This window comes from Anthonomus grandis, chromosome 8, assembly GCF_022605725.1.
Source record: "Anthonomus grandis grandis chromosome 8, icAntGran1.3, whole genome shotgun sequence".
Classification (NCBI taxonomy): domain Eukaryota; kingdom Metazoa; phylum Arthropoda; class Insecta; order Coleoptera; family Curculionidae; genus Anthonomus; species Anthonomus grandis.
This window is the reverse complement of record NC_065553.1, coordinates 8,869,165-8,896,557: the sequence shown is the minus strand read 5'-3', so window position 1 is coordinate 8,896,557 and position 27,393 is coordinate 8,869,165. Positions and strand designations below refer to the sequence as shown.

At 26.7% G+C, this 27,393-nt stretch overlaps 1 protein-coding gene across 3 annotated transcripts in view; it reads left to right on the top strand.

Moving 5' to 3' along the window:
* Positions 1–27,393, top strand: part of LOC126740012 (glutamate receptor ionotropic, kainate 2) — a 246,078-nt gene that overhangs the window by 194,468 nt on the left and 24,217 nt on the right. For all 3 annotated transcript variants that reach the window (XR_007661767.1, XM_050445867.1, XM_050445866.1), the window contains exons 7-11: positions 4,804–4,857; positions 5,658–5,822; positions 5,892–6,047; positions 15,138–15,341; positions 26,870–27,073. Coding sequence is in view for 2 of the 3 variants with exons in the window: in XM_050445867.1 (XP_050301824.1) it covers positions 4,804–4,857; positions 5,658–5,822; positions 5,892–6,047; positions 15,138–15,341; positions 26,870–27,073 (783 nt within the window). In the remaining variant the exon portion in view is untranslated. The remainder of the gene's footprint in view (positions 1–4,803; positions 4,858–5,657; positions 5,823–5,891; positions 6,048–15,137; positions 15,342–26,869; positions 27,074–27,393) is intronic.

Here is a 27,393-nt window from a genome sequence, read left to right as displayed (position 1 = left end):
TTTTTAAACGTATCAGAGTACAAAATAATAATATATACATATGTATATGTATCAAGCTATGATATAAGTGAATATGTATTAAACTATCGGAACATTATGCAGAAATAACTAAACAAGTTTTCCTATAGAGAAGGGCAATTTGCGTTGTTGCAAGGGTGTACATTATAGGAATGATTTTAAATTTTTGCTAAAAGATTTGGATTTTCTAACTATCGCAATACTTACATAATTCACTGATTTTTTGTTCATACTAATACATCAACATATGATATCATGGATAAACTTCATCACTACTTTACCAAATAAAATAAAAACTTCATTAGGCTTCAATTTTCTTTAATAAATTTAGAATGCCTAGCAATTTAGAATACCTTGAACTTTAGAATGTTTTAAAACATTCTTTAGTTGAATAGTGCTCTTATATCCATTAAGAATTTGGGTAAATTTTTTGTTAAATAAAAACTGAGTTAAGAAAATAAAACTTTTGTTACATATATTAATATACTATAGAATATAATAAATAATACTAATAGAATTAACAAAGATATACAAGAATAATGTATATTTTTTATAAAAAAAAACTTTTATAATTTAGTTCCTACTGTTACATAAAGTTGCTAATTCAATTAGTTGTATTTAAAAAGGATAGTAAGTTGATTTCTACACATAATCGTAACGCTTTATAATAGAATTAAAATAAAGCCCAGTTTAATCTAATTTAAGCATTGTCCGCTTTAATATTGATAGGCATTTTAATAGAATTAACGTATAAGTGAATTAATGTTTTAAAACATTCTTTAGTTGAATAGTGCTTTTATATCCATTAAGAATTTGGGTAAATTTTTTGTTAAATAAAAACTGAGTTAAGAAAATAAAACTTTTGTTACATATATTAATATACTATAGAATATAATAAATAATACTAATAGAATTAACAAAGCTATACAAGAATAATGTATATTTTTTATAAAAAAAAAACTTTTATAATTTAGTTCCTACTGTTACATAAAGTTGCTAATTGAATTAGTTGTATTTAAAAAGGATAGTAAGTTGATTTCTACACATAATCGTAACGCTTTATAATAGAATTAAAATGAAGCCCAGTTTAATCTAATTTAAGCATTGTCCGCTTTAATATTGATAGGCGTTTTAATAGAATTAACGTATAAGTGAATTAATGTTATTGAAGGATTATATTAAATAACATGTTTTTATTACTTATCAGATGTTGAATTTTTGGTTAATTTGATTTTCTTGTCATAAACTCTAAGCATTAGCCTAACGGATTAAGTAACTTAAAGAAAACTTGAGTATTCTAGGTTGACTTTTTCAAGTCCAATTATGTTATGCATAAATTAAGTAAAAATTATTTATCGTTTAAAATAAAACTATTTTTTAGAGAAAAAAAAACAAACAAATAAACACATTGTACCATTTTCGAATACTTGTTTAATTTGATTATTTAAATTCTTACTTACCGTGAATATCGAACCGTTTGATATGAGTATATAAGATAATAATACAAGCCTATAATAATGCATATAGAACATCACTAAACGAAAATCCTATAAAAAAATTTTAAACGCAACTGAATTTTCTTAATAGCTTTAGTTATATCGTATAAAATCATAATATCTTACTAACATTTACTTGAAAATTTCTAAAACACTAATAAGTAGTAAGCAAATTTGTTCAAAAAAGCTTCACATAAATTAAATGTCCATTTTAAACATACTAGTTTTTATAGCTTCACCGGATTTATCAATTAAACTTTATCCTAACCTAATCTAATCTCAAATAAAACAATCATACGAAGACGACTGAAAAAAATGTAAATAATTGTAAGCTACTTCAAAAATATTTCATACACCTGAAATAACTTTTATTTGACTGATATTTTATTTACAGCATTTAGTTTAAAAATTTGAGCAAAGTCGATTTGTATCTTGTAGTCGTATTTGTATCTTCAAAATAGTGCTGTCCTAAAAAGAGAATATTGCTGTTATTTATATACCTAATATCATTACTCATAAATTATTGTAATTGACTTGTGGAACTACTAAAGCAAAAATATATTTATCAGTTTTTAATAATTAAATATTCATAATTAAATAATTAAAAATTCATATAATTAAAACATTTTGTTCCTTTTAACCTTCGTTAGCTTAAACACCTCACCTAAATTCCCAATTAGCTATAAAACTTCAGGCAAAACAAACCTCATTATTATTTAGCACAGCTAGTCGAAAATCTTATTTAACATTCACTTTAGCCTTTGGCTAACCCGAACCTCTGAAGAGTTCAGCCTGAAACTGATGTTACCAAGTTAGACTTGCAGTAAATTAAGTAACACCACTTGAAAGTTTCACAACTGTCAGAATAACAATGGAACACAGTTTAGTTAGTAATTTGCATGGGTAATAATAGGTAATTAAATGTTAAAGTAGATCTTAAATGTCTCAGATTATGGTATTTATTAGTAAAATTTTAATATGTTTAAGCAAGACACGGCCATATTTTATAAAAATAATATAGAAGTTCTATATGCCACGTTTTCCTAGATCGTTTCAATATGGCGAGGCGAGATAGCATATAGTTTAATATAGCTACAACATGAATTGTCGAAAATCCTATTAGCGTCCAAGGAACTGACTAAAATATAGCTGGAGAGCAAGACCCTTTAGGGGGAATAGAATATTGTACTAGGAGATTATTGAGTAAAGATAAATTGACAAGACAACAGGTATAATATGCGTTACCAAGGGAAATTCCGATAGGTAAGCTTAAGTGAATTGAGAGCATCAATAAGTTAAATAATATAGGGTGATTCTTCGGAAACTACATAGGAAAATATTGAAAATTTAGCAACATGGCAATTTCTTAAGCTTGCAGACAATAATTCAGCTAGTCAACAATGACGTGGTTATTGTTAAATTAATTACGTAGTGCAAGTAGAGACCTCCTAATAGAGACAAACAACTTTTTTTTTAAGAGTTTTTATCGCAGGGTACAAACTTTGATTTATATATCTTTTTGTGAGATATCAATATTAATCTATTAAGTATAGAAGATAATTTGAAAAATTTGTATTTATTCCTTTTTGGTGATTTCGGTTATCTATCTTATATAAGTCAACCCACAAGGATAGCATTGGATACCAATACGTGTCTTGACCATATTTTTGTAAATAAGAAAAAAACTAATGCTTTACAAATCAAATCGTATGTGCTACAGGCAAATTTAACAGAATATTATGAAATGTAATTAACGCCAATTCAAAAAAAAACTGCAACTAGGTTGAATAAGGATAATTTGTAAGATTGGTGTTTTCTCCTGATTGAAACAGAGGTGCGAAAAGTCACTGGTAATGCTTATTAGACTCTTAAAAGCTACTATTATGATCAGGCCACCTACACTAAATCTATTTATGCAAAAGAATTCCACAAACGAAAACCTTGGATAATAAATGGTATAAGAGTAAATATAAAAAAAGACAAAATGAAACAACAGCTTTTGCAAAATTGTAATGCAGTTGAATTTGAAATATACAAAACATATAGAAATTTCTTAAATAAACTGATCAGTAAAGCTAAACATTATAAGTAAAGCTAAACATAAATCTATTATAAAAATAAAATTGAAAATTCTAGCAGCAATCTGAAACAGATTTAAAAAAATAAAATTAGCAACTACTGATCAAAAGCAAACAAATTCTCTACTAATTTTAAAAAAGATCAGAAACCCTTTTAATGACCCCAGAAAAGTAGCAAATTATTGCAGTAAATATTTTATTAACATAGAATACGTGTTTAGAAAAATTAGGCCTACCTAAAATATGATATTAAGGGATTTTATTCAATTGGTAGATTCATTATTTTTAAATCCTGGTAATGAAAACAAAGTACTTAAACAAATAGTCTTAAAAATGATAGTTCTCCTGGTATTAATAATTTTACATCTAGATTCGTTATTAATTAACTCGTCTCCTGGTTCACATTATTAACCTAAGTAATTATAACCTAACCTTAGTTGTTTCGTCCATTTTTAAATCAGGAGACAAAGCTTCTGTCAGCAATTGCCCTATTACATAATTAATTAAACCGTAATAAATAATTATGCCAAGATCATTAAACAGTACCTTAAAGACATATTATTAACATATTTAAAAGAGAAAAACTGAATACTCGGTACTTCAAATTGCGTAAGCAAACACCCAGTTAATTCAAAAACTCTTTCTCTAGGCTGGATTTTTGGGTAAGTGAATTAGGGCTAGGGGTAAGATGATATGTATTCCTTTGTATATTTTGTTATTGTGATTCTTTTTTTTTTAGAATGGTTAACATATATATATTTTTTTTGGTAAAAACTATTAAGAGCACATGCAGATGTTTAGTCATCTAGCTGCATAATTTAAAAATGTCGAATTTATGTGGATATATAAAATAAATAAATATGACATGTAAAAAAAATATATAAAAAAATTCTTAGGGATAATTGTGATAACAGTTGTATACCGCTACTAAGGTTAGTTCAATAGATCTAATACACATTTTATGTATAATGTCCTATACAAAGGTTTTTATTATTAATCTGGGTTTAACTTAATACCTCTATTATTAATAATTCTTCTTTCCTCGTATGTATTAATAATATATCATATTGTTATTGAAATTATTTAGCAGCAATATCGTCATCGTTTCATTCTGTTATATCCAGTATAACAAATCAGTAATATAATAAATAAATTAATATGCCTTCATTAAATCAAAATATAAATAACAATAAAATTTGTTTTATTTTCAGATTTTGCAGCTACAAATGAATGACTACCGATATCACTACATGTTCACAACATTTGTAAGTATATATTTTATATATAGCTAATTATATATGAGTTTAATTGATAAAAGTTTTTATATTGTAAACTTTTTTAAGAAAAAATAGCCTTTTTTAGAAAATGTTTTTAGAAGAAAACACTAAATACCCTGAAAAATTTCATGCATATTTGAAATAAAATCTTCCTTGATTATTTAATTTTACATAAAAACTGCGAACACGGTATATTATACAGTTTTTTTTAAATAATAAGGCTTTACTTACCATTTAATTTCTATTTTATAATCTTCATATAATTAACCATAAATGAAACTTAACACTTCTAAAAAAGAATTTTGCTAATATTCACCTGAAAATTTTAATTTTGCTTCCTCCTGTATTAAATTTAAATTTTAAAATAACTGCATAAGCATTTTAAAATTTGGCGTTTAATATTTTACAACGTAAAACTTTATTTGGAATTTTAATTAAAGCTAGAGGTCATACATCTCATAAAACATGTATCCCAACCATGCAAGGCACAAATCAGTTTCAAACTTTGCCATATTTAAAATTTATCTGTTTTTGATTAATCCCAGCCCGCTTTATTCCCACTAAACTTTTTAACGACAGTATGATGGAAACAAGATTACCTACTTGACACTATTCTCTTGGGAAAATATGTTGTAATATTTTATGTCCAACTATACGAAGTTTTCTCTTGATATGTTTCTACTTAAATTGTTTGAGTTGCAACGGTTGAAGCAACTTGAAAACTTTATTTCTTGGGGGATTTGATATGTTCAGTTAATAGAGAAAAAGTAAGTTTCTTTATTATTTAGGATTTAGAGACATTTGATCTTGAAGACTTTAAGTACAATTCTGTTAACATTACTGCATTCCGATTGGTGGATGTAGATCACCCTAAAGTGAAAGAGATATTAGCTGCTATGCAAAAGTTTCAGCCTATAGGACATGCTATTTTAAATGGAACAGGAATTATACAGGTAAATTTATATTAAATTTTAATTTGGAATTTAATGTAAAGCACAAAAAAATTCTCTAATCTTTTCTAGGCCGAACCAGCGTTAATGTACGACAGTGTTTACGTGTTTGCAAAAGGTTTAGCTACCCTAGACTCAGGGCACTCTATAAGGCCAACAAATTTGTCTTGCGATATTGAGAAACCTTGGGATGATGGGCTTTCCCTTTATAATTATTTAGATTCTGTGGTAAGTTTTATGTTCTCATCTTATATTAATAAAAAAACCCACTAGCCGAAAATTTTAAAAATATTTTAATTTTTTTTTGTCGTTATTTGAAGTCGTAGAGCTAAATATATAAGACTTTTTCACGAAGGTCTTCTAGAAAATACTTGAAATATTTGTTTGATATGCAAGTATGATAATATATCTCGTTAGAACAGTGAATAAGAGACCGACTTATATCTAGTATATTCATAATCAATTACATTCATAAGGAAAAAAAATGTACGATGATTCCTGAAAAACGAAACATGGGATCATCAATCTTGGATTACCATAATAAAAGGCAAATTTTTGCACGAAAAATGAGAATTTATTAATTTTGCTTTATGAATAAAAAAAAAGTTAGAAAAAATAAAAAAAGTTTTATAGAATTTTTATTTTTTCCTTCGGATAGCTCTGAAAATAATTTTGTATTTTTTAAAAGTTTCAAACGGAATTTTATTAAGCATCATTTTATGCGATTTTACCCTAATTTAACTGATTTAATGATCATCCTCGAATGTGTTCAAGTAACTGTAACTAAACAAGTGTATGTATAATGTAAAAGACGTAAATAACGTATCCATCTTACTTAGTAAATGTAGGTATTTAAAGGAAATCAGAAATATAGTTGCCTTAGTAATATATACAAAAGCAATCCTACTAATTTATATTTCTAAGCAAAAACATGTATCAACTAGGATATGAATTTTTATTCCATTTCATGAAAAAGTTTGCTTATAGCTTTGGGAAGTAAATTAAATTATTAGGCCTCAACGATTATGCTTTATTGTACAACAGAATGATTAACCTTTACAATACTAGCCAAATTATTAAATTATACTTTTATGTTTAGGCCATGAAATACAAAATTAATTTTAATCTTGTCAGTAGAAGTATTTTCTATAATTGTTATATAAAGCTGTTTAATTATTAAAACTTGAATTTAATTAAAACGTTTTAAAGGTATTTTTAAAAAAAATAATTTTTAGCATTTAAATATCATATTACACTCCAATTATTTACAGTTGAGTCTACTTAAGCTTGGTAAATAATTAATATAATCTGGATAAAAATGGTACATAAAATAGGTTGAAAAATTAAGATGTTTTTTGGGTTTAGTTAGATATATTAGGAGAGAAAAACACTATTTGCAGACGACCTATACACTATCTTGAAAATGAAACGATGATATGTATAATAGGTGAAAAATCGCTTTATTATTTATATATCCCTATTTCAATTTAAAAATTAGAAAATGATGGTAATAAAATGATGCTTTTCTCGTTTCTTTAGACACATTACGAGAAAAAAACACTATTTACAGGCGATCCAAATACTATCTAGAAAATGAAACTATGATATGTAAAATACCCTTTACCTCCTGTTTACAAAAACTGGTAGTCTGAAGAATCTTTTGCCAATATAACTGTTGACGAGAATGTAAGCTTTGGGTCTTATATTAAAGAAAACCAAGTTAATTACTGATTTGCTGTGACAAACACTAGAGATAATGCTTAAAAATGATAATGAATAAGCACCTCATAGCATTCCGGTAGCTAAATCAGGAAACGTTTCTTTAATGCTCCAAGAAATGGGAACACAAGGAGCTGTAGAATCATATTTGAGCCCTTGGACATCTCCAGTTCTATTAGTAAAAAAAAGTATAGATTTACAAGATTTTGTGTGATAACTGAATAGTCCTACTAGAAAAGACGGCTACTCCCTTTTTTGAGCTGAAGATACCCTAAACACGCTATTAGGTCCACAGCGATTTTTAATACTGGATGTGAAGAGTGAATTCCCTAATGCGCCAGCTACCTTTGAAAGGCTTATGGAAACTGTGTGACGTAGAATGATTAAAAAATATGCCTAGTTTAACTTAGTGATATCGTTAAAATGATCTAAAGAATATTTGAAGAACATGCATAAGTTTTTGCTAAGCTGCGAAAGGCCTCCTCAAATAAGTCCTTACAAATATTTGCTCGTTCAAAATGAAGTACGACTAAAATTAGTATATTGCATAAATCCAAACTTAATCTACTCGGTTCATGGACACATTTATTTTCTATAGAGATAGTTGCCAACAATGTTTAAATAGGATGTTTCCTCCTACAACATTTAATATAGCAAGCGAGTGATACATGCCGAATTATATGCTTTATTTATATTATAAAAATGCTATTTAAATAAGACAAAAACTATGACTAAACAGAAACTGTTAACAGTAGTAAAAGCACTTTACATTTAGAGTTTTCCAATCATTTATTCTTAGGACTATGGTTGCAGCTGTTCTAATTTAAAAACTCTGAAGCAAGGTCGGCAAGTTCGCTACCAGTGATAACTTTACAATAAAATAGGAAAAGCGGACATACAGCTTTGTCCAGAAAATGTTGCATTAAAATAGTTTAAAGTTGTCTTTAAGAGAAATTAAAACATCAACCAGAATTTTTTGTCGATGTAGGTAGTACAAGCCAGGATCAGTGTGAGGAGATAACGAGAGACAAACAAAAAAAAAACATTTCCTGAAATTTTATTTAGTCAGTGCAAATATAGGTTTTGTTATCCAATTTTGGTAATAAAAAAGGATCTTCCTGACATAAAAGTCTGTTCTTAAGTTCCAATAAAAAACGTCTACGTTTGATCATATTACAAACAATGGATGAACGAATATAACTGACTGTGTTGTCAACTGTTGAAAATTGATCAATATTAACGTGAAAAATAATAAATTTAAGTAGTGATTTGAGTTTCTAAGATAAATGTATTGAACAATAATTTACTCAAGTCTACGATCCTTCAAAATTTTATTATTAATCAGCATTTTTTAACGAAAGATTTTAATTTCTTATGAGCCTAATATAAAATAAGACACAGTGATATTTTAGAAAAAGTTTAATTAAAAATGGTAATAATTAGTAGATAAACGATAATTTACCTTTTTTTGTTTGAATTGCATATCTGGAAACATCTTATAATATTTATTTAACTTAACTATGTTAATTTTATTTAAATTTTAAATAGCTTTCCTACCAAATATTCCTAAAACTGAACTATAAAAGGTTTCTTAAATACTATTTTCCCTACCAACTGCTCAGCAAAAGCTCCTAATGCAATTACACGAGTAAAGTTCGGTTATTAAATTAAATTGTTATAACCCTATTCAATGATATTGCGCCGTGTTAAGGGTCGTGTTTTGCTGTTTTCTAAGAAACTTTCAAGAATCTAATTTTTCTGAGTAGAAAAATAAAAAAGGGGAATTAAATCTCTTAAAATAAATAAAACGTTTATTTAATTAGGCACAAAGGTGAATCAAGCACTAAACAATAAAATAATATAATGTAAATAACACACTAGAAAATTCCTACTCTTATTAAAAATAATAAAATACTCATTATTTTTAAATAAGATATATTCTTAGTATCATTTGCTTAGTACTTTTTTTATTTGACTTTTCGTGCTGACCTTTTTTTTTAAATTAATGTTTAGACGAGGCAAAAAGCTGGTCAAATAAATAGCAGCCTAACAAATTGGCGAAATGAAAAATCAATGTAGTAGTCGGTAAAAATATGTAATTCAAGCTATAAAAAAATATAGTAAAATATTGAAATATTCATAAATGTATGAAATAATTTATCATTTCAACATCAACTAACAACATTTTAAAATTTTTCTACTTTATTAGTTAATTCGTTTTTAATTATGTATGCATCCGAGTTTGTATAATTGGATGTAAAACATATAGATTTTTTTATTGTGCAATATTAAAAATGATGACAAATAATAATAAATTTCAATATCAAGTAGTTCAAGTAAATAAATTTGGAGAAGCGCACATCGAATTATCGAGGTTTAATTAGGCAGTAATAAGTTGTCAAAGTTAGCAGTATTCTCATTATTCAAAAGGGTCTAAATTATCAATTTATAATAATAATTTTCAAACGAGGTTTTTAATTAAATAGGTTAAATATAATACTTACAGACGGCTCAGAGCTAAATACTTTACTAAGCTATATAAAATTATCATGTGCTCCCTTTTCCATACATTTTCGTATAGTTTGATGATTAAGCAGCATTAGCTGATAGACAATCTTTAGCACCACTTGTTAGGGTGCCTATTAAGCCTAATTTATTTTAGTGAAAAGTAATTAGAGGCAAAATTACTAGAACGTTACATATTTTATTATAAAGTTAAAGTAATTAAGAAGAACTTATTATAAAGTTTAGTTTTTGTTTGCCAAATATCTGGTTAGTGAGAATAATAAATATAAATAAGAATTTTGGATGACTACGATACTATTTCATTGTAATATACTTTCATTAAATAAAATATTTTATTTAATGAATGGGAAGCGCAACAGTAATAATATATTCGTTAAAATGAATATTCACATACTGATTCGCTGATTACGAAAAGTTATATAGCTATAAAGCTATTCCTTTGTCAAAACATACATATATTGGAGAACTCATATTTTGTAATATTCATACAACAATATAACGAGCAGCTGGCTACAATTAAGGATAATTGATAGAGAGAAAATTTTACTATATCATATAAAAAAACTCTGGAGAATAAAGCGTTATGAATTCTTTGAAATACATATGCAATAAAATCCAGAATATTGAATTCTAAAAATTATTTAATATAAAGAGAATTTGAGAAAACATGGTAAGGATTGTAATGCGAATGCAAAAAGTATAGGATGGCTAATGTTTATGACAAGAATTAAAACTATTTTCCAGAACCACTTAATTTTTTTTCTTTTGATATTTTTATTAAATTGATAATTAATGAATTCTTCAAATAATATCTGAAACGGATAGGAACTATAAGAAGAAGGATAATAATGTTTAACTTTTATCAATGGAAAGTAGATAAATAATATTGTAAGATAGAGTACTTAGAAACTTTGGTAGAATGTATCAGTGTCAAAGTTTTTGAAATCTTTATAGGATACAGAAAATGGTTTGGGCTTTCTAATAAATAAATTGAGCTTACACCAAATCAGAGAACAATCGGCAACCACAAACAAAGGATCGAAATCAGAGTTTTAAAGGTTTAATTAAGTTAATGCATTATTTAAAAGGATACATGAAATTATATTATCTATTTACACAGTATGAATAGGCAACGATAAATAAGTTTTCATTTTTTATAGGAGCGTCATAAAGAATTAAATAGAGTTTCTATAAAAATATCTTATGTGGAAATTTTTTTAAACTTGTTAGTTAATTTTTACTTTATATTATTAGTATGAAACTTACGCAAAATATTCTAAAAAAGCATCGGGATTATATTTCCAAAGGTAAGTGAGCTATTATGACTGGAAAGATTTTTAGTATCATTATAATCTGATGCTTATGAGAAGAACATCGTTTTTGTAGACATTTGCTCATTTAAAAGTAAATTTAGTTTAGCACTGATTCTTTGCTACATCCTAAAACATACAAAAAAGATACTAAGAAAAAAAACCTTTGTCATCATGTAGAAAAATTGAGAAGGAAATTGAATTGTCAAAAACTGAGGCTCAGAGAATCTTGAAGAAATATAAGTATCATCCATACTAATTTCATATAGTGCAACTATATGAATCCTTGAAGAAGTTGTTCCAGCACTGCTCGAAATTATTCCATTAGCCCAATAATACTGTTTACCTATAGCAAGACAAAACTCTAGGCAATTAAGGGCTTTTCTTGAGGATAACTTACCTGAAAGATGGATAGGTACCAACGGACATGTCTGTTAGTCTGTACGATCTCCAAATTTCTGAATTCTAATTTTATTTATATAGTCAGAGGCAATTCATTTAGCCTTTCAAAATCTGAGAATGAGACTAATGATTCTTTTAAATGCTATTCAATAAATTTTAAAGACGTGCCAATTTTGCATTAGAGAAAATGGTCGCTATTTTGAGCTTTAAAAATTTGTTTTTTCTTTTTTAATAAAGTTATTTTCTTATGTTTGTTATATTGTTACTTTACACTACAAAACTTTATAAAAAACTTTTTTTTTCAAGGCATGGAATTCTTCCTTAGTAGTATATACTATCTATTTATTATTAATTATTATTATTTATGACGTACTATTAATTTATGCATCGAATTTTAGAAAATTGCAATTAAATTGCGTATTTATTAAAAGAAAGTGCATATTATTATTGATTTTTTGCCTATGAATATATGTACAGGGTGTTCCATTTAAAAAACAGAAGTTTGGTTTATAACTCGAAAATCGTAAATATGCCACGAAAATTATCTACATAACTACATTGTATGGAAAAAAATCTATAATAATTATAGTTTACCTCTTCGACAAGTTGAAGAATAACGAAGATATAAGGCGAGTCTCAAAATGCAACATTTCTCAAATTGCCTTTTTATGTAAATTCAGTAGTCTGCATAATCAAAAACTAAAACGCTGCCACTGAGATCTGCTGTTATATAGTCAAGCTTATTAAATGAATTTGTTACTATTTGAAGCAAACCACAATTTAAAAAAAAATAACAGCATAATTTTTCTTCACAGAAACTTGCTTTATTTAAAAAAATATATTCAAATATACCCAACGGACTTCGACGAAACACCATAAATTATCCAGGGCGTAGCCAATAAAACATCTTCAAAGTCTACACGTGGGCCTGGAAAAGACTTTATTTCCATACAGAAATCCCTCGAGTTCATTTGCCAGAGGGCCGCCGCTTTTAAAACGATTTGTCAAGGCTTCACAGCCAACAAAGTAATACATTTTTGAAAAAAGGTTTTTTTGCTAACGGATTCTGTTAAATGCATTTTGAGTCGCATTTAACATATGTTTGTATTGCTATCTTCAATTAGTTACACTACTACAAAATATTTATGTTTATATATTGTTAAAAATTAAAAGTTAAAAGGTCACCAATAAATTTAAAAAAATTTATATATTTAAAAAAAAAGCAATATAATATTTTTTAGTTATCTAACTTACTTAGAAAAATGAATTTAATAGCATAGATTAAATTTGTGCATAATAATAAAGTAAGCAATAAGCAAATATTCATTTCATCATTCAAACAATCAGGGTTTAGAAAAAATTATAGTTGTGCCTCTGCAATGTCTAATATAATTGATGATATATTAAGAGCGCGTGATAACAGTAGAATTACGACATTGGTCTTGTTGGATTACTCGAAGGTTTTTGATTGAGTCATAAAATTTTAAAGTCAGTTTTTCAGTTTGTCGAGTTTTCTAACGATATTATTGATTCCTTGACTTGATACTTTGACTTCCTACTTAAGTAATCGAATACAGCACGTTAACTTAAAACCCTTGGATTTGTTATATCTTAGATTACAAATCTTTTAATAACTCATGTTAGTTGTTATTTATTTCCAACATAAACAACAATTATATTGCTTTAGCCAATTATTTAATTTTTTTGTAATCAGAATATATTCTGATAATACTCGTTATATCTATAGTACTACTAGTTTGAGGTATATTTGGCTTTTAGAAATAAATTCGTATTCTTGTGTTTTACGAGTAACTTTAGAATATTAAAAGACCTTTAATATTCTAAGGTTAGTTAGTTGCTCAAGATATTATTGATTCCTTGACTTGATACTTTGACTTCCTACTTAAGTAATCGAATACAGCACGTTAACTTAAAACCCTTGGATTTGTTATATCTTAGATTACAAATCTTTTAATAACTCATGTTAGTTGTTATTTATTTCCAACATAAACAACAATTATATTGCTTTAGCCAGTTATTTAATTTTTTTGTAATCAGAATATATTCTGATAATACTCGTTATATCTATAGTACTACTAGTTTGAGGTATATTTGGCTTTTAGAAATAAATTCGTATTCTTGTGTTTTATGAGTAACCTTAGAATATTAAAAGACCTTTAAATGTTCTAAACTATTATTCGCTTCTTAATTAGAAAAAACTTATTACCGTACTATTGTTATATTGACATCACTATAAAAACGTAATTGTATAAAAATTACTATTTTAAAAAAAAAGTTGAATGACTTATTTAGCTATACAAAATGACAAAATCTTTAAGCAGCAATAACTGTTAAAGAACAAATATAGTTTTAGACAAAAATATTGCAAAACAACTAAGATTACCACAAAACTCAAAGGAAAAAAAATTAACTTTATTGCATTTAATATTTTCCACGTTGTTTCTTTTAAACACTGATATGGCGTAGAGTAATTCATCCGACATGTCATGCCTGAAAATGTGAAAACGTGATTTTAAAAAGTTGAGTGGAGTAGTAACACTTCATCGAGAAAAACTGTTTGAAGTGCCATTCGCATCAAACCTCGTTACACAACAGCATGCAGTCAGGCACGAAATTTTTGGGCAATTGACGCTATTTTTTTTCTCATATGTCGTTTCGTTAATACGAAATATTTGTCAAAAATTTTATTTTATTTACAAAATATCTAAAGGGTTATTAAAAGTTAGAAAAGCCTAATTAAGCTTAGAAACTCAAATTTTTTAAAATAAATTCCACTTTTCTTTTGGCTGTTTTTTCAGCTTCTATTGCTGCTGTTATATAATTTTTATAGTGCAGTCAATGATCCATGGATTTTCTGTGCCTTAATCTATTTAGAGCCTTATTATGAAGCATACCATAAGACGGATGTAAAAAGTTATCCAAGGTACTTACCGTTTTTTTACTCTTGATATTTTTTAACAGCGCATGATAAAAAAATGAAGCTAAAAAATCTACGTTGGCATTAATGGCTTTTAAATTATACAGAATATTTCAATTAATCTGGAGTAAATATTGTTGAAATATATCGTTTTGTTCTCTTAAAATTTGATATTAGTTTATATTTATTAATAAACCCAAAACTATATAATTATATCAATTGTCTTTAGTAGTTATTAATTGTGTATTGCTATGATTCATTATAGAGATTTGAAATACTGTCTCAGTTATAATGTCTTATTATTATAGTTAAAAATTTAAGAAATGCTAAAATTTTTATTCCAGCTTTAGGTTTGATAATTCTTTTTTCAGTTGTGTTTTTTAAACTTTATTTTTAATTTTCTAACTTACACCTTCTTTCTAGTCAAAACTGCATGGATTGACCGGCAACTTGGAATTCCAAGAGGGTAAAAGATCAAATTTTAAAGTAGATCTTTTAAAACTAAAGAAAGAGGATATTAAGAAAGTTGGAACCTGGAGCATGGCCGATGGAATAAATATTACAGATCCAAATGCTTTTTATGATCAAAATGCTCCTAATATTACATTAATAGTTATGACACGAGAGGTAAGTTTTATTGTTATACATACTGAATACATATTTACGTTAAACAATTATTAGATAAAACAACAATTTTCATTTGCAAATTAAGAAATTCAAGATTAAAATAAATATAATATTTACATAAATACTACCAAAAAAAATCAAAATTTCATACGGTTGGCAACTAAATTACATCCCAAGTGACGTGCATTAAAGTTCATTTAGTATAAACTAAATATGCAATTTTATATTGAAAAATTGTTTTGTTTTCAGTTAAAATCAAACCGCTATTTAAAGTTCTTCTATTAATTAAATATGGTGTGTAAACAAAATTAGTAAAATAAGTACAGTTGGCTATAATTTATTAAATACGCTTCTCTTACTTTTCAGATCTTCGAAAAAACTTCTTCACTTTGAAATACTCTCTAATTGTTCAATTTTTATATAAATTTGTCTAAAACTTTTTTATACTATAGGATTTGTCACAAAATCATTAATATAATAAAATATTTATTTTAACAAAGTACATTTGCAATATGAGGTAAGTTGCTTAGGCTCTTTTGTGATGATGACATTAATTTTGGATAATTTGCTTATCTAATAATTTTATTGCAAACAGAGTCTTAACTGCTTTTATTGACATTTTATTTAAACTTTGATGCATAAATCCAGCGCTTAGGCACTAATTCGTGCTTTAGATTTAGCAACTTGTAGTTAGATAGAAACTTTGAGAGTTTGCAAAAAACTCATAGCGATATTTAATTTGAAAACCAAAGCTTAATAGACACTTTTCATAAGTACGAGTCTTGTTGAAAATTAAAACGTTTTTTTCTTTCATCTTTTATAGCTATGGATTATTCATTTTTAGTAAATTTAATTTTCGGAAAGTAAAAACTTTACACCTATTATCTTTAATTTTATATTATGTTTTTTTGTATCTAATTTTGTAATTCACCCTATTAATAAAATACTTTGTGATACGAGCTTTTTGGGGTGAATTTTATAAAAACAACAACCAAAAAAAAAAAATTGCTCATAATAATATATAAAATTATTTTTGCTACATAAATTAACGAGAATCATTTATTGACAAAACATTTTCATATAAACTGTTTTCATAGTCACAGCAACTTGAACTATAATCCTTTGTATTAAAAGACTTTCAAAATTAATGTACACTTTTTTGAGGAAATGACCTCGCAAATGCTATTTAATTTTTTTTAATGAAGTTTAGCATGATTTTTATTACTCTTTTTAACTTTCAAAAACATTTCATTAGATTCTCGTATAAAATTAATTTTTGCCAATAAATTGAAAAAAAATTCTGAAAAAATTTAAATAATGCGGGTACTTTGAGTAAAAAAAGAATACAGCATGTATGATTCTAAGACAAAAAAAAACGAAATTAATTTAGTTTTGGCAGTACCTTGTTAAGAGTTGAAACCTAAATATCACTTTAAGTATTACCTGTTTTGTAAAATATTTTAGAAATAAAAATACTCTGTATGACATATAATTCGTTGGCTCTTTATTTTTACATATATATTTAAAGCAACATTAAACAAAACAAAAAAGCACTACCTAAAAATTTGCGATTAATAAATTTTTAAATCCAAGAAAAATATTTTAAAATTGTCTCTTATGTTTGTTAAAAATAACAAATAAAATATTTAAGTACGATAAATAGTCTGTATGGCATATTATTCGTAAGATCTTTATTTTAAGGCCTATTTTTAACGCAGCATTTGACAAAACGTAAAAGCACCCCTTAAAAATTCATGCTTTAAAATTTTTTACTACTTAATAAATAAAAACAAAAACACATTTAAAATAAAAATTTAAATATCTAAATAGCTTTAAAGGTAAAATACCTTACGGCTTGTCAACATTTTTTTATTTGTTTTTAAATTTTCAATGGGTAATAACCGTTACGCTATTGCATATTTAAAAACATGAACCGCGAGTTAAAAGTAGGTATGCAAAATACATTTAGTGCTTTGCATATTTCAGTTTTCCAGCTGGCTAAAAACTATTACAATTTTTTTAATTGGGGCTTTGTACCGGATTAAAAAACGATGATTTTTTGTATTTTTTTGGTGACACGTCAACCGATGCAATGCCACAAATTTGTCACTTGCAATACTATTGCAGGCAATTTTTTGCATGTCCATTAAACGTAATTCAAAGTGGAAAATTTGAAACCTGGATAATTTGGGTTTTAATTAACGTGGTTTTTAAATTAAATCATCAGCGTGCATGCTTTTGGTTTAGTTTTTAATATGATTTATATTTATTTTAAGTATTTAAAACAATATTTCAAAAGAATGCTACTAAAGTTTAAGCACCCCGAACTTACGCAATATATTTAAATATTTAACTTTTTTTTTAAACCAAAGTAATGCCTAAATATATTAAAGAAACAGCAGAATTCCTTATTAATAAAGTATATAGATTTCAACTAGTTTGACTGTGAGACTGTGTTATTATTATCTCCAATAAGAGACCAATTTTGCCTGCTCATTGCGATTCTAAATTAACTTATTGACTCGATATTAAATTTTCGACAATAATATGAATTACATTTTTCTATTCACCTTACATTCAAATCAACATAAATCCATTTATAGTCGCTTACTACAATGGCAAAAATATAGATATTTATAATCAATAATCGATGAGGTTAAGGTAGTTGGATCTTGTTGGATCTTTAATTATATTAGAATAGTTAAATTTATGACAAGCATTTATTGGATTATTATACTTTTTAAAATAATTTGTCCTATTACAATGAAAACTACCACATACAATAATTCTTTAACTTACTCTACTAAATATGTCACACAATTATTACCCCAAGAGGTTTAGGTAACTCTTGTGACATATCTTTAGAGAATATGAAAGATTAAGAAAGTTATGAAACTCTTACCTAGGTACGAACGTCTAGAAATAGGGCGCAACTGTAAGGTTTGGATAATTTTCTATAATTATATTATATTATGTTATGGGTAATTTTAAATATTTAAAAATGACTAGTGTTTATTTATGAAGTTTATTAATTTTGGCTTGTATACACAAACGATTACTATTCAACGGATATAATCCTACTGACTGCGCCAATATTCTATATTCTTTGTTATACATGTAATCTAGTTACCGTAACACTCTATGTTAAAATTAACTATCATTGTTTGAAACCGAGTATTTCAACACAATTTATTATTAAGGTGTCCTTTTTTTGTAGTATTGGCATGCAAAAAATATTTTTACGAATAAAATTTACCGAAAAATCAAATTCATTTCATTACAAAAATATTTGTTGTCTTTTATTTTCTTACACATAAGCTTTCTTGAGTTGAGTTGCAATATGCATGTTTGTGTTTTTCATCAACAAGATGTCAATATTCCAAATTATTTTTAGCTTCTTTGCAGATTGAATTATTACTCAATTTTTAGTTAGTCTAAGTAACTGGCCATGAAGTTTTTTTTTCTATCGCCTACGCATTTTTACACAAAACAAATAAATAAATGTATATATTGAACTATATTTTCTAGAATAAAACACAGAAAAAATACACAGCGAACAAGTTAAAATATATACTAACGCCAATGGTTGCACCAGGAGCATTTATGCTTAAAAGAAGATAACATATGACGAGATAGGGTTTTTCTTAATTTATTGTAAACAGATTATTCTTAGACATTTATAAGGACATTCTATCTGTTTTCAGTTTTAAGAAATTGATTAATATATTTCGGTTATAAAACCAGTTATAGAGACTACTACACCAAATTAATCTAAGTTAAGCTAAATATTAGCTGAAATAGTCAATAGATATCAAATAAATTGAAATTTAAGCGCATCGTCTTTGCAGACTTAACAAGAAAGTAATGAAAATTATCCTATTGAACTTATCGCGTGCTAAAATATAGAATATTTTAGTACCTCTTAATAGTGGTGTCTAGCCGACGGAGAATAAACATACATATAGAGTTGGAATTTTCATATCTGATACAGAAATTTATATTGTAAGAAAACCTTGTTACGACAACAACTCTTGATAGTCAATAAATAGTCAATTAGAAGTAACATGTGCATTGTGCACAAAGAAATGCCAGTCCACAATGAGGTTGACTGGAACAAGGAATCTAGGAATCTAGTAGAGTCTAAATAGTAGCGAAAATGAGACAAGAATAGTTAAAAGAAAAGTGTTCTAGTGTCTCTCTACAGGGTATTTTTCTTTTACTAAGTAAAATATATAACCAAAAGTTTTACAGTCCTAATAATAATTTGTCTTATTAAATAATAGCCAGAGATCCACCAGTTCAAACTCAAATTTAAAGAACCAAATTAGGGATATAAATTTAAAAAATTGATTTTATAGTGATTTTCCCAAACAAAAAGAAGAAGAATGCAATTTGTAAGCATTATATAAAAGTAAGAAACAAGTTTCGTATAATAAATTTTAGTATAAAAAAGTGGGATAATTTAAAACAAAAAAATATATTTTCATTTATAAGGCTTTATGGCAAGAATTTTTTCGTATACATGGCCTACTTGTATAATTTTATACCAAAAAACAAGCATAATGCTAAAAAAATCTTAAAAAGTCACATTTCATTTAATAACCGTCCAATATTAAAAGTTCCCGCGCTATTTACGTCCCAAAGTGAAGCTCCAAAATTTTTCGAGCGCTCTCTCAAAAGTTAGAAAATACCCTGTTCTTATTTACTTTGTGGAAAAGTTAAGAGCGTAGAAGATACTCTAAAGTTTGTTTTTATAGGATATTTAAAATTAAGCGATAAAGTAGTTTCCAGATGCAATTTGCGTTAGAGAGAACGTATAAGGCTAAAGGTTTAAGAGGCTCAATTTTGCCTCTTTATTTTGAATTACCATAGCTATTGAACTTTAAATAGGTTCCATGCTTTTTAAATATGCTCTGATCCTTATAAAGATTTTTGTATAATTTTGCATATATATGAAGTAAAAAATTATATGTACAGTGCTTTCATTTCAAAACGATCCACCCTTAATAACTTTCTTAAAAAAAAAAAAAAAAAAAAAAAACACGTCAAATTTATACAGGGGGACGTTTAATTATGCATTTACTGAAGTTCTGTCAATCACCTCCTTACCTCTAGCTAACCTCACTTTAATATGTCAAATGGGAACCCCCGTCGTGTGATACATCATAGTAAGGAGAGTAAAATTCTCTATTCACGGTACCAAAAAAAATGAAATCGGTAAATGTGTAAGCAAATAGTTAGTGAAAATGTCTAGAAATAATGAATATATTATTTTTACCTCTCTTTTTATAATGTATATGTACGTTTAATACTTTTTCATTTTTATAAACTTTCGTGTATGTGATAATAGAAGTTCCACAAAATTATGCTCTAAAATGTCAATCATTATATAAGTCACATAAAGTGTTGTAACACATTGTATATTCATAAAACTTTTACAACTTCTAACAATAAAAACTTACATCTCCGAAGCTCTTTTTATGATTGCTTAGATATAAGTCTAAAATAAGGTTGAATATTAAAAGTAACGTCCAAGTCCTACATTTTATTAATCTGAGACAACAATGCTTCCCTTATAGCTTAATTATTATATACTAATAACAAAAAAATAGGTCATGCTAGAGTGTATACTAGAGACAATTTATTGATGATTTACTCCCAGAAGAAAAATGATGACCCACTAAACTAGACATGTCAAAAATGATTTCATGTAGACTTTAAGATATGCAGGTCACTTTCAACTTCATAAATATTATCATGTTTGATATTATTTACTTTTATTGGTACTATGTGACCCCCACTGATTAAAATGCATAGCAACTATATAATTCCTTATTAAGAGACGTTATGGTTTAGCCTCAATAATTTTTAATAAGCAAATGCAATATAATCATCCCTTTGGAAGTTTGTAAATAAATTGTAGACTCTATTCTTATTTTCGGTAATTCGAAAACACAACACGATTATTAATAACTAAAGAAAAATGTGCAGTCATAAAATAAGTAAAATCCAATTAGTCCTTTAATAAAAAGGTATTTCTCCAATCAACAGAAAACGAAAATAATAAAAAAGGTCAATCAAGAATAAAAAATCAACTTCATGATAAAAATAAAAACATATTCATCTTTCTCCAGAAATCAAGAAAAAAGTCAAATTCTCATAAAAAAAAATTATATATAAGTTATTTATATATCATATTCTTTATAAATCTAAATAGTAATCATATTATATTACCACATCATTATTTTATATTTAACATTTCAGCATTTTACCCGATTTAACCTTTTTATAATAATTGTTTTAAAAAGTCAGTTCTGAATTAACTCTGTACATTAGTCGTTTTCTATTTAAATAAAGTTTTTTTAAAAGATAAGTTTCGTGGCATCACTATATAATTGGCGCAGTCGGTTTTTAGGAATCTCTAACGTATTTAGGAATAAAATATGGTTCGTTTTAACGGTTTATTGAGAGGTGAACCTTAATTTCGGAAGTGCGGATTTAAAGACTTTAAGTCGTTTCATGCTTCTAACCAGTTGAATGAACTGAGTAGCTCAACGAGAAGATCCAGGAACAGTACAGCACCGCTGAAGCACATTAGCGTCGTGACAGCAACCAGTTCAGGGTTTCCAAAGTCAAAGACTTCAAAGGGATATTGGAGGACACGGCACATGGACAAAATACTGGTTCTGCTGTAAGTACATATGTCATTTAGAGAATCTAATCTTGATAGTGATAGCTCATATGAAAGTTCATCATTTTCAAATACAGAGAATTTTAATTGAGGCTTACAAATTTCTTTAAGATTTAAAAACTTGTATCGCTCAAGATCTCCTTTAAAATCTAAATCGAAGAGACATCGTAAGAATTTAAGAGATTATTTTAAATTAACTAAAGAAATTGATTTAAACATGCCCAACGAAGGTATTAACCAAGGAGCTTTAGCTTACAATGTTACTTTTTTAAAACAGGAATATTTAATTATGGTTCCCGAGTTTCACGTCGAAACCGAACTTCTTCCTAGATTTTTAAGTATTTCAGAAAAACTCGTGAATATGTTATACAATGCAATAAATATAAATAATTTTCAAAATGAATATCTGATGTCTAGTATAATATCTGAAATAAAAGGCGAAGCCGCAATTAATTAAAATGCAATTAAAATGCAATACTCAATCAATAAGCAAATAATAGAAAACTTTAATAATATATTTCAAAGCATATTGCACAATGAAAATCTTTTAAAATCAAGAATATTGCAACTTAATCAAATAATTAAAGAAAATAGTAATTTTAGAGATATTTTATTTGCCAAAGATATATTCAATCAACTTATAATCTTATATAACTCCATATTAAATACCTTACAAGATATCGAACTCAGTAACCTTTTGCAAACTTGGCATAATGCATCCCAGCATAATTAAACCTAAAGAACTATTTTTAGAATTACAAAAAATTGAGAAACATTATCAAAATCTACCCCTTTTCGATGTGAAACCCGAAAATATACTAAACTTTAAAAATACCATATAAGTTTCTTATCAAATTAATCTTAACAATATAATATAGTTTTTATCACTTCCATTTGAACACACAAATGATTTTAAACTCTATTATTTACTTCCTATTCCAACTTAACATAATTCAGATTTCCTAATAATAAGTCCAAAAATTATATATCTTCTGAAATTCGAAAATGATGAAGAGATTAGACCTCTGAATGATAAATGTGTCGAAGGTAGACCGCACCATTGTCCAAAAACGTTGCAATCCACGTCTAATGTACCTTGTGAAATCAATATTTTAGTTGAACAAACAACATAATCATGTCGTTTTCATAAACTTCAGATCCCAGAGAATCATATAGAAATGATATCAGAATTAATCCAATTTTTGGCAGTTTTCCTCGAACCTGAAAACCTCGAAGTTCAATGCAAAACTCAAACGACCGTGAAGAATCTTAAAGGAGTCTTTCTAATTAAGAAGGGATTTTGCAAAAGCTACGGTAGCCCTCTAGTCCTCGACGCCCCGAACTTAGAGTTCAAACCAGAAAATCTCCCGAAGCTTCACATTCAACTAGAAAACTTGCATCTGGATACGCCAATGCTTAATCCAATAATCCTAGTGTAAGAAACCTCATATTTAGGCAAATATTACATCCCAATGGACAATCACCCTGTATATAGGCCTACTAGTGGCAGTATTGCTTTTCCTCATAAAGAAAAGAAAGGTGTACAGAAACTGGTACAAAACCAAGGACGAAGATCCTTCCTTTCAAGATGTTCCTCTCCAACCAAGATGTCAGAGAGTAAACCTTCCAGAAGATGCTTCATTCTAAGAGGGGAGGAGTTATATATCATATTCTTTATAAATCTAAATAGTAATCATATTATATTACCATTTCATTATTTTATATTTAACATTTCAGCATTTTACCAGATTTAACCTTTTTATATTAATTGTTTTGTCAGTTCTGAATGAACTCTATACTAGATTAGTCGTTTTCTATTTGAATAAAGTTTTTTTAAAAAACAAGTTTCGTGGCATCACTATATAATTTATATATATAAATATGTTTAATGAGATCCTGACTTCAAGTTTTCACTTTTGTTTTGTTAATGATAAGAATATTCCTTAATAAAAAGATCATATTTTCATTTAAACTAAAGAGTTAATTCAACAATAACTAAAGCTAAAAATAACATTCATCAACAAATATGGACTGCTTGTCTAACACCTAGTTAAAATCCCTCTCAAGGAGCGTGTTATCCAACATTTATTAATATTTAATATACTAATAATAGAAAAATACTTTTAAAATATTTTAAATTTTATTTAAAAAAAAGTGTTGAGAATCTTTTTTGTCTTCTTTTTTAAATTCATATTCATATATATTCATTTTGCCAATTAGGTACATAAAAGTATGTAAAAATAAAATTTCTTATATATGAAAGTTAAAAAGGAACATCTCTAAAATGGGAACTGCACAAAGGAAATGAAAATCTACTTGCAAATATCTTATTTTAAACGGGAGGAAATCGGTTCGAAATTGGTTTTCACGCCAGTGTCAATTTGTTTTGCGGAGAAAATTCTTGTCTGACATACTTATTTTGTTACGAGCTGGCGGTTTCCATGCTTTAAATAAAAAAATGCTAGATATAAATTTTATGTTTAACTTATATTACTATAAAGGCATGTCTAATCACGTTTTTACAAAAATCTTAATTATTCACGTCGTTAGGTTTTTATACAAACCTTGCTAAATTTGTAAAAATTTTAAATTAAAATTGAAATCTAAAACCTTGTTAATTTACGAAAAGAAATTCCTTCGTGTCAGCTTCGCGATGAGTTTTAATTACAATTTACAAACTGAATCTAATGATTCAGCAATTTTGAGGTGCTCTTGTATTACACCCTAATTGAAAACTGCGGCAAATATCGATAAGAACATGTATAATGAAAAAGCTTCGTGCTTGATTTAACATTGATATGATTGACATTTTAGATTAAATTTTTTTTTACTTTTAATTTAATACTTTACATGTTTGAAGAAATTCAAGATAGCTGGTTAACGATCGGATCTCTATTCAACTTTAATTTATTTGAAAACAACTAAACAAAAAATTGTAACTTGTAAAAAATGAGTGTTTTTAGGCAAATGTGTTTGTTAATCTGGTTAAAAATAAATCCTGGACTGACAGTTATTTTAATACTAATCCTAAATTTGCGGCTTTAAAAGTTATCAATAAAATTAAATACTTTGCAATAAAATCTACAAGGACTAAAACAATAAATGTTAACTTAAAAATAACAAAACCATGGATTACAGAAAACATTTGAAGTCAAGTAAAGTCCAAGCCATTTAAATCATTTTTTTTTTCTTTACTGCCAACGTTTCGACTTATATTAGGATTTTTTCAAGGTGAACAGAAACGTTGAAAATAAAGAGAAAAGAGATTTAAAAAAAAATTAATTTTACTTAATCCTTAAAACTCACTAAAGCATAATTTTAAGTTTCTGGCAGTTGAAGTATCTATAGCAATATTAAATAAATATCGATATCTGCCTTCATCGCTTTTTGCATACGAAAAATAATTTTGCTCTTGGTAGAAGTGCAGTTTTAACTATTACTATGCGCTATTACAGGGTATATTTTAGTGTTTTGATATGAACAAATTAAAATTTATTTTAAGTCTGAATGTACTACTTGAATCCAGGGTCTTGACTTTATCAATGTAATATTATAAGTACGCAGGTGATTAGTTTACTTCCATTAAATTTAGATTATTACAACTAACAGAAATTATTTGATGTAATTTGGGTAGAAAGAATTAAATCGTGATTGAAAGGTGTATTATTTATTACATGGCTATGTATTTTCTTTGTAATTGACCCAAAAAATATATGTATATGTTGTATGCCTTTAAAAAAAAATAGACATAATTGCATAAGTACATCAAAATCCATAATTTAAAAAAGAAAAATTGTTTTTTCTTTAATTAAATATTTTTTCTTACGAAAAATCCTGAGGGCATTTTTATAGAAATATGAAATTAAACGATTGCAATTTGTAAAAAATACCACGTTGTATAAAAAATAAACTGGGTGTTTTGATCCACATGTTTAAATATTTTCCACATTAACTGGGTAAAAATTCATATCAAGTAAATTCATATATTTTATTAAATAGAAAATACTAGAAGAACTATAATAAAAAGTACAATTATTTTAAATAATAAAAAACGCTTTGATGTTTCGTCAGCAATATAAACTTGTGATTTGGCAATTTTCAATTCTTACTGTTTAATTACCGATATAATTTTTCATTAATTGCACTTCTTTTATAAGATTTTTTTGTATATAAGGAAATAAATGTATATATAAGTGCGACGATGCAATGTCTATTATTGACTTTAAAAATTATATTTCTTAACTGTAGACCCTGTATTTCCAAAACAAAAAACAGAAGAATCTACTTTAAAAATTACCATCATAGCTCTAAAACCACTTTAAACTAATACTGAACAAATCAAACCTACCAAATTACCTTTTGTTTTAATTTTATACTTTTAAATACAATCAGCGTTGCAAACTTGCTATATAATATATATTTTCAGTTAAAATAGTCTACTATAATTATTACTAGTTTTAAAATGTTCAAACATTTAAAACTAGGTGATGCTGTAAAAAATTAATTTAATATTAAAACAGCGTTTGTTCAAAATAATGTATAAGCACTACAAATGAATAATTTCAAAACAATTTTCAATAATATCTATTTCCGTTGCAGCACAATAAATATTATTATTATTGACTCTGTTTATTGCTACTGACACACGATAATGCACCACAATTACAAGAAATCCAATGCGTTATTGCATAAAATTTACATCATTTATTAATAAAATTGTTTGGAAAATTGGGTGTCAAACCATATTGTATTAGAATTTAAATGCAAATTTATGTCCGCGTAATATTTATTACCTTTAAATAAATTGTCATATCTGTAATAAAGAATTTTGTTTTAGGAAAAACCATACGTTATGTTAAAAGAAGATCAGAACTTAACTGGTAATGCACGTTATGAAGGTTTTTGTATAGACCTATTAAAATGGATCGCAGGGCAAGTTGGTTTTCAATATAGCATTCGATTAGTGCCTGATAATATGTATGGTGTTTATAATCCAGATACTAAGCAGTGGAATGGAATTGTTAGGGAACTAATGGAAAAGGTATCCTGATATGCTTCCTAATACTGTTAGACCATCATCATATTTAAACATCTATATTCAGCACTTGAATTTTTCAGGCATTGTTGAGTACATTTATAAACTTTTTTTATATTTCTTAAGGGTTGATGATAGTCTTATCTGTAGTAATTAATTAATTATGTAAGGTTCTAAATTTATATTTTTATGATCGTGAAAACTGTTAGTTTTGTTTTTTTGTGAATGTCAGCGTTAAAAGGGTTTTAAGCGATTATGGTTTGCGAGTATAGAATCATATAATATCTACGTTTTGTAGATGAATCCATGTGAAAGAAATCAAATCA